Raw genomic sequence first — 9797 nt, forward strand, 5'->3', positions numbered from 1 at the left:
TGTCTTTAACATTGACCTATTTAATTAGCATGCAGATGTGTTAAACCATTCAGAATAAGGTTTGGTACTCAAGTGGTGTAAATTTCCAGTAATTAGTGCAATGAATTAATTATTGTAGGGAGATCAATGCTATTATAATTGTATAATATATACTGCTTTTCCTTTATATTACCTGAAATGTACTTTGTTTGCAAGACTGACAAACGTTTATCTGAATAATTTAGTTTTTTAGAAAGTAATAATTTTAAGTATGTCTATATGATAACGGAAAATGAATTTTGTAGTTTTAATAAAAAGTAGTTTATATCTTCCAATCTGCCATTACAAAAAACATAGAAGATCCATTAGCACCTTTAGGAAGAATAGCATTTTTATCTACATGAGTGTTTCTCTTTAACGCTTTAAACAGATGTTATTTGCTAAAAATAAAGTTGAAATTGTGTTTGAAAATTGTTGGAAATTGTGTTTGAAATTTTTCACATAGTACTATGAATTATACATGAATTTGGTCTACCAATCATTGTTTGTCCCTATGTCTCTGTGATGAGGACAGCCTTTATTCTCATAAACATGTAAACAAGACCATTTGAAAGGTGTAAATGGGTGAATACAACAACTTCTTTAATAGCCAAATTAACAGCTGCATTAAGCCATTTAACTGTCCTGAGCACTTTTTTATTCTGTTTATACAGTAAAGAATATTCTGACCTAAATCAGCATTAATAAACCACTAATCTAAACTTTTTTAAGTCTGACTGTAATCATTGTGTTAGGATGCTAGTTTTCTTCTAAATGGGGCAATATTATTTAGGGTAAAACAGATTATTGTCTTGTTCGATTCCGTGTACAGTATTATTATATTTACAGCATTCAACAGGCATTCTTATCCAGAAGGACTTACAATTATCTTATTTATACAACTAAGCAGTTGTTTAGGACTTAATGGGATTTAAACTCTTGTCATACCAAGAAAAAATCCATTTGAATGCTTTCAAGCCTCACGTTTAATTGTTCTAATCCAAGTTTTAGTTAAACATAATTCATTACCTCCTTGCTCATTTAAAGTAAGCTTTATATACTAATATTTGGAAAAATATAATTTAAGATCAAAGCTGTTGGCTGTGTATTCAGTACGATTTAGTTTTATGTAAATTATTAATGTAAAGCAAAGTTATAATTTATTATATGGAATAGACACAGTATTAAAATAGAATCCATTTATCTAGTAATTTTATTTTGGTTAGTGTTGTGGTGGAGGAGGGTCCTCCTGGGCACCATTCACACATAAACACACACACATACACACACACACACACACACACGCACGAACACAAAAGAATGCAACAGCTTGCAAGATAGAATATGGTGTGTTTCCATTAAAATGCACATGAAACCCACCTCAGTCACATTTATAAATTAAATTAGTATAAATGTACAGAAATGTGGTCATGTTCAGTTTTAAATTTCAATATACAACAGTCACTACCTATAAATACGCTACTAACATGACTGAAACCTGAAAGCAGTTATTTTCTTTTCAGGAAATTAAGTGATTATGACTATCAATGTGACATTATAAAGTGATGTCTGGCAGAGAACCACACCCTGTCTCTGGTCTCAAGCTGAGGAAAGCCAAGCTCCCATTACACGTCATCCCAACATTCTACAGAGAGACCATTGAGAACATTCTGAGCAGCTACATCATTGTCTGGTTTGGTTTAAGTTCGCAACACAGTGATAGTGAGGACGCCTGAGAAGCTCACTGGGGTCTATCTTTCCTCAATTATGGACATTTACACCACACGCTGCATCTGCAAAGCCTCCAGGATTGTGACTGATCACATACACCCCTCACAGACACTCCTTACTCTTCTGCGTTCAGGGAAAAGGTACATAAGCGTTCAGGCCCTCATGTCCAGTCTAAATGTCATACACGTGCACTTTAGGTGATGCCCCAGTTTTGTGTAGTTCTGTGTTTTTCATTCATTTATGTTGTATAACGTAGCACCTTGGTCCAGGTTGTCTTATGTGGCATCTTGGTCTTAGTTTCCTATTGTGTGTTGATCCAACTTGATTTGGACTTGATCCTATTGTGGTGTTTTACATTCTTACTTCTAAATAGTGACATGTCGATTTTCTGACATCTCATGACTCTGAACATTAATTTACAGGAATATATGTGATTGGTGCACATGAAAGATCTTCTGCATGGTTCATATCAGGAAATCTAAAGTCACTGTACATATCAATCTCCAAACCCCAAATCGAGTGAACAGCATTATGAATCACTTTACCATCTTACAATCGGATATAATCTGTCAATAAGGCTGGGAGACTTTTATATTGAAACTTCTCACAGTGAGGCTAAATGGCGAGCACATGCTTACAGCCAGAGTACAGACTACAACAGTACTAAGTGAAATACCAGTACTAACTGGTAGCAGTAGTACCAGAACCAGTACTAACGTCAGAGTAGTATTTTGTTGCAGTACATTAGCGTGTGTTTCGTATTTGAGTCTTAAACACAGATCACTGATCACACCGTGGTGTTGATGTGTACATTTTGTAAATCACATGCCTCTTTGCCATCAGTTATTGCCAACCTGCTTCTAGTAGTATAAACACTTTGCCTGTTACAGAGGAGAAATATGGAGTATCTGCCGGAGTGTAATAAGAGATATAAAGACGTGGAGTACTGGAATGAACGCTACCAAACCGAAGAGACGTTTGAGTGGTTCGGGGACTTCGCTAAATTCCACCATCTTCTGATCCAGCATGTGGGGAAAGAGGAAAACATCCTGATGTTGGGTATGTATTTATGAACCGTATTACTCTCCATTTCTCTAATATAAACTGGAACCTACCGAATATGCAGTCTTAGTGCATCCCATGAGGACAGCAGAGGGCGCTGATGCAACGCTTTTTAATAAATCAGACAGGCGAGCAGTATTTGAGGATTATTATGTAAGCATGAGAATAAATGTAGGAGTATTAAATCCACAAGGTTGACAATAAAACAAAGATGTGCTGTAGATCTGGTTCAGTTGGTGCAGCAATACATTAATACATTTCAAAAAATTTAGGAGAAATATCATTTGGATTCTTTGGTTTACAAAGAGATAAATATGACTCCCAAGTTCTTCTAAACTCATAGCACAACCTGGGCAAAGTGTACAAGTGTACGTAAACAATCTCTGACAGTACCAATAGCAGCTTTCGCATTTGCCAGTAATTGAACATCTGCTTCTTATGATGATACGCTAGAATTTATTAACTCCACTGAACCGCTGAGAAGCAAACAACCAGCTTGTGTTAAAAAAAATACAAGTGTTCCTCAAATATGTCTAGCTACATCTGATTCCATTCATTACAGGCAGATCAATTCCAGTTTTTAATATAATTTATACATTTATGGCACTTGGCAGATGTCCCGTATCCAGAGTGACTTACATTCATCTCATTCATACAACTAAGCAGCTATCAGGTTAAGGGCCTTGCTCAGGGGCCCAGGAGTGGCAGTTTGGTGTGGCTTGAATTCAAAGTCATGACTTTTGGATACAAAGTCCAGGGTCTTAATTACTAAACTACCACCTCTTCATATATCACATCAATATAGGCCAAAATTTCCTGCATCTATTACCATTTATACCGACATGCTAGTGAATTCTTTAACCTGATTGGTCAGAAGGTGTGGATTCATTTGATATAACAGAAGTGAACTTCTGGTTGGGTCACATCACACCGCTCTGGCTTTGATTATTTTATGATTGGACCCTTTGAAGTATTAAATTATGTAATTATATAAGTATTATATTAGACTTAAAACTGTTGTCTTACAGTATGTGCATTCATTATGAGGAGTATGCATCAGATTGCACCTGTTCACCTGCAGTAAAATATACACTGTTTAGTATACGTATGAAAAAATATGCTTGTTTTATAATCTCTTATGCGCATTCACTCAGAATGTCTGCACACACACATTTTATTCTATCCTATAATCTCCCACCTCCAAACCCACACACAGATTCAATCCAGCATATACACACACACACACACACACACACACACACACACACACACACACACACACACACACACAATCCCACACAAACTCACGCCACAGCTGTGCTATCTCTGCCTACATAGAGATGCAGAGGGAGAGGGAGAGGAACGCTCTCTTTAACACATACGCCTCCAGTGTACCCAGCCAACACACTTTAATAGAGAGAATGAGGGTGGAATGCAAAATCGTGAATTGTGAGCGTGAGCAGGCAGTAGAAGGAGAGACAGAAGGGGAGACATGGAGAATATGACACAGAGAGAGGAAGAGAGAAAGAAGGAGAGCCTGTCACTGTGTCATTAGTGTCTCCCAGCGAGAATGCAAAAAAAAATCAGCATTAGACAGCTACCTTAATGTTAGACAGTCTTCAGTGAGATAAGTGTGGGAAATGAAAGTAAGAATAAAATAAAATAAACTAGAAGTAGATAATACAAGGAAATAGGAGCTGCTTTAGTATAATCAGTGTTTAAAATTTGATTACAACAGCAGTTTTATAGACTGTTTCATTCCACACACATTAACATTATTCGAGCTTGACATCAAGGCTTGTTTTGCCAGTTTGCACTGCATCATGACATGAGTATGCCATATAGATTTCACTTTTCACTGATTGTAGTTAAGCATTCGATACAAACTTCCCTGCTAAGCTTATGACCAAGCTTAATGTTTGAGGCTCAGACACCCACCTGAGCAATCAGATACTGCACTGACCCCCTAGGAAGTGAAGAATAGCAACTGCTTGCTGACACTAAAACACTGGCACCCCTCAAGGATGCATGCTTAGCACCCATATATACTTCCTTTTCACACATGACTTTTCACAAAGTGCATATCTAATACCAAATATGCTGATGATAATATCATTCTAAACTCCATTATCAGTGGGGACAAGATGGCCTACAGGGATAAGATCAGGGGGTTTTCACATTGTGACTATGTCTTAGTATCAGCAAAACTAAGAGATGATGGTGAATTTTAGGAGGTTGCAGGAGGGAGACTTCCAGACACTGTACTGCCTAAAGACCCAAGAAACTCGGTTAACACTGTAACATCCTCACAAAATTCTACCACTGAACTATTGAATGCATTAATGTCTGGTTTAACAGCCACATCACCACCAGTGGCAGGGTCCTGTAGCGAGTGGTAGAGGCAGCTGAGTGAATCACAGTCAGGAAAGTACAGTAAGAAATTTAAAGGGACCTCTACTAGACATGTTGCCTGTGGCAGGTTCTAACATTATTTTGGAGGATTGTAGTCATCCATCTCATAGCCTGTACTGGTAGACGGTATCGAAACCTACACACAGAGACGCACAGACAGGAACATTGGGAAATAACTTTGTCAAGCTGCATGTTAAATGTTATCCGAAGCAGATTATCCAATCACTCGATCACTTTATTTTATCGCAAATCACTTCTCTTAAAGATGGCTCAATGTTAATTTACTTATGTCCTTTTCTAGAGCAACTCACACATTTATACAAGTGAACAGTTGAAGGCCTTGCTCCAGGGCTCAACAGTCATAGCTTTTTAGTGTTAGGACTTGAACTCATGACCTTCCAGTTAGAAGCCAACGATCTTAACCACTAAGTAACTTCTACTTAACTGTTGTTTGTGAGCATTGACCAGGTCACACAAGCCTCACCACAAGCATTTCAATGTATAATTGAATCTGGCAAAGTGGTGAAGCTACTGTCTGCAAAGAGATTAAAGTATGTACAGAACCTTATTATGGAAAGGTGTACAATTTATTTTACACACACACACACACACACACACACACACACACACACACACACACAGAGATTTTTTGCATGTTTGTCACTTTAATGTTTCAGATCATCAAACTAATTTAAATATTAGATAACACAAGTGAACATAACACAGTTTTTAAATAAAGGCTTTTATTATTGGGGGAAAACAAAATCCAAAACTACATGGCCCTGTGTGAAAAAGTGTTTGCCCCTAAACCTAATAACTGGTTGGGTCGCTCTTAGCAGCAACAACTGCAATCAAGCATTTGTGATAACTTGCAATGAGTCTGTTAGAGCACTGTGGGGGGATTTTGGTCATCTATGCAGAATTGTTGTAATTTAGCCACATTTGAGGGTTTTCGAGCATGAATCATCTTTTTACGGTCATGCCACAGCATCTCAATAGAATTCAGGTCAGGACTTTAACTAGACTAGTTTTTCTTTAGCCATTCAGAGGTGGATTGCTGGTGTGATTTGGTTTATTGTCCTGCTACAGAACCCAAGTTTGCTTCAGCTTGTGGTCACAAACAGATGGCTGGACATTCTCTTTCAGGATTTTTTGGTAAACAGCAGAATTCATGGTTCCATTGATCACACCAAGTCTTTCAGGTCCTGAAGCAGCAAAACAGCCCCAGACCATCACACTACCACCACCATATTTTACTGTTGGTATGATGTTCTTTTTCTAAAATGCGGTGTTACTTTTACACCAGATGTAATGGGACACACACCTTCCAAAAAGTTCAACTTTTGACTCATCAGTCCACAGAGTATTTTCCCAAAAGTTTTGGGGATCATCAAGATGTTTTCTGGCAAAACTGAGACAAGCCTTTATGTTCTTTTTGCTCAGCAGCGGTTTTTGTCTTGGAAATCTGCCATGCAGACCATTATTGCCCAGTCGCTTTCTTATGTTGGAGTCATGAACACTGACCTTAACTGAGGCAAGTGAGGCCTGCAGTTCTTTGGATGTTGTTGTAGGGTCTTTTGTGACCTCTTGGATGAGTCGTCGCTGTGCTCTTGGGGTAATTTTGGTCGGCCGGCCACTCCTAGGAAGGTTCTCCCCTGTTCCATGTTTTTGCCATTTGTAAATAATGGCTCTTACTGTGGTTTGCTGGAGTCCCAAAGCTTTAGAAATGGCTTTATAACATTTTCCAGACTGATAGATCTCAATTACTTTCTTTCTCATTTGTTTCTGAATTTCTTTGGATCTTCAGCATGATGTTTAGATTTTGAGGATCTTTTGGTCTACTTCACTTTGTCAGGCAGGTCCTATTTAAGAGATTTCTTGATTGCGAACAGGTGTGGCAGTAATCAGGCCTGGGTGTGGCGAGAGAAATTGAACTCAGGTGTGATGAACCACAATTTTAACGCAAACATTTTTTAACCCTTAATAATAAAAAACTTTATTTACAAACTGCATGTTGTGTTTACTTGTGTTATCTTTGACTAATATTTAAATTAGTTGGATGATCTGAAACATTAGTGTGACAAACATACAAAAAAATATATTTTTTTCACACTACTGTATATGATCAAGCTTATATTTGTATGTGCTTTTTGAACATCCCATTCTATATTTCCACATTTTTGCATTTGCTGTTCTAATAAACTCCACTGAAATGATGTTCAACTAGATTTTGAAGTGTGCTTGTGGAGATTTGTGCTCATTCAGCCACAAGGGCATTAGTAATGTAAGGTTTTCAGTAGGGTTGAGTTCAGGTCTCTATAACAGACCACTCAAGATCCGTCACTCCAAACCATGTAAATTATATCTTCATGGAGCTCACTTTGTGCACGGGGGCACTGTCATGGCAGTGGTAGATGGAAGTACACGAACCATATACTTAAGTTAAAGTAGAAATACCTTAGTATAAGTCTTCTTTTTCTTTCGGCTTCTCCCATTAGGGGTCGCCACAGCGCATCATCCGTCTCCATACCTCCCCCTGTCCTCTCCATCTGCCTTTAACCCAACTACCTGCATTTTCTCCCTCACCACATCCATAAACCTCCTCCTTGGTCTTCCTCTTTTCCTCCTTCCTGGTGGCTCCATCCTCAAAATTCTCCTACAGATATACCCCATGTCCCTCCTCTGCACATGTCCAAACCATCTCAATCTCACCTCCCTCACCATGTCTCCAAAACATTCTACATGTGCTGTCCCTCAACAGAAGTATTTGCTTTCATATGTACTTAAGTTTACAAAGTATTCATTATGGCTATAATGTCCTATTATAATTTATCATCATTATCGAGTCACAAGACTCTCGCTTAATCAACTCAGTTGATCAACTAATTTATTAATAGAACTACTTCCAAAAAATTGTGCAAATAAGACAACAGGTGTCAGCAGTTTTTTCCCATTATTTATTGCTCTCAAAATGCTATGCTTGCTGTTGAACTGATGCAAAAAAGTATGTTTCTGCCAAGCGGCAATCAAAAAGTTTAATCATAAATGCGTTGCTCTACCCTGATTGGTGGCTTGCTGTGTGCTTGACCCGTTAAGTTTTTATCCAAAAAGCTACTTAAGTACAGTAACAAATTAAATTTGCTTTGCTACTGTCCACCACTGGGAAGTTTGATAGATCTTAAGCAATTGGAGCAAGGATGAGTGAAGCAAGGATTACTTGCAATATGTGTATTTTTGCAGAAATAATTACAGATGTGCTGCACAGGTCAAGTAGTCAAGCAAAACCTTTTGTTAGTAGGAATATTCTTCCTATGTAATAAATGTATCCACTGAATGTAGTCCACAGAAGTTCACTAAAATGACCAAAGTAATTAAAATAATATGGAACAGAAATCATGGTTATCCTTTTACGAGGCCCAGAATTTCAATTTTTCAATTTGTATGACCAATTGCAACAATGAAAAAAAGTTAGGCTAAACAAGAATATTGCATCCAGTGTTAGTTATTGTAATTGCAGTGGTCAGGTCCAGCAAAGCCTTCTCTGTTGCTGAAACACTATCATAAGCACTGACCTACTTTTACAACCTACATTTTTATATTTGTTCCATGAAATTATATTAATATATTCCCAACAGTTTATTCTATTCATTTCATAGTGTTTCTCTTGGCTGCAATGCTTCCAGTACGTGTATGTGAATGTTAGATTTTTTGTCCAATCAGATTTCAGCCTCTATGTGCTGCTATTTCAATCTAATCTGCCCAGGGCCTTCAAAGTCAGTACTGCTGGCCTTTTTACCTTAGTCTCTATAAGAATTAAATCTATTTCTTTTACCAATCAGATTTCAAATTGGCCTCACAGGTCTAGCTAGCTGGCCCAGAATAGTGTCAGCATTTTTCCGTCCTCCTGATTGGTTAGTCAGAGCACACTGTTACAGCCCAGTTTAACTGGCAAAACACGTCTGTAGCGATCTGCACACATTAATACATAAGTAAGACTTTTTTATGCCCACAATGGCTGACTGAGGAAGAGATATTGATTTGGTGTCAGACATACTTAAAAAGACATTTTCAAAAAAAGCTAGACATTGTGAGGAGAGGTCGGCTAACCCCGAAGCTAGCTAGCTTGTCTCATCTCGGGTAAGGGTTTGTTTGGGTAAGGGTAAGGGTTTGTTCGCCACAGGATGTGCACCGCTCCTCAAAAGCTGTGCACATTATGAGTCTGCATCTCTGCTGAGTACGTTGTATTTTATTTAATTTTTAAAATGTTTTTGGCGTGTTATTAGATAAATATTTTGAACTGCTCCAGATGATGTAGGTGGCACAGCTGCGGTTGTAGTTTAGAGGTTTGGAGTCTTAACTGGGTTTCTTGCTTTAGTAAAAATGGTATTTACCTTCCATATGCGAAATGTCTCTCTCTCTCTGTAATTCCAAGCGTTGATATATTTCGTTTTTGTATAGTATTGATGATTTCTATAATTGTGACATGATAGTGGTGGTATTAAGTGATGGATTAAGTCAGGTAAGTCACCACTGAAGGCCCAGGTACCAAATACACGGCCTGCCACTGTGTAATT

General features: G+C 37.9%; 1 protein-coding gene across 1 annotated transcript in view; it reads left to right on the forward strand.

The window, feature by feature from the left end:
• Positions 1-2364: 2364 nt before the first annotated feature.
• ece2a (endothelin converting enzyme 2a) overlaps positions 2365-9797 on the forward strand; it is a 73952-nt gene continuing 66519 nt past the window's right edge. The window contains exon 1 of the mRNA XM_046877224.1: positions 2365-2808. Coding sequence (XP_046733180.1) covers positions 2649-2808 — 160 coding nt within the window. The 5' untranslated portion in view covers positions 2365-2648. The remainder of the gene's footprint in view (positions 2809-9797) is intronic.

Source organism: Silurus meridionalis, chromosome 20 (genome assembly GCF_014805685.1).
Source record: "Silurus meridionalis isolate SWU-2019-XX chromosome 20, ASM1480568v1, whole genome shotgun sequence".
NCBI lineage: Eukaryota > Metazoa > Chordata > Actinopteri > Siluriformes > Siluridae > Silurus > Silurus meridionalis.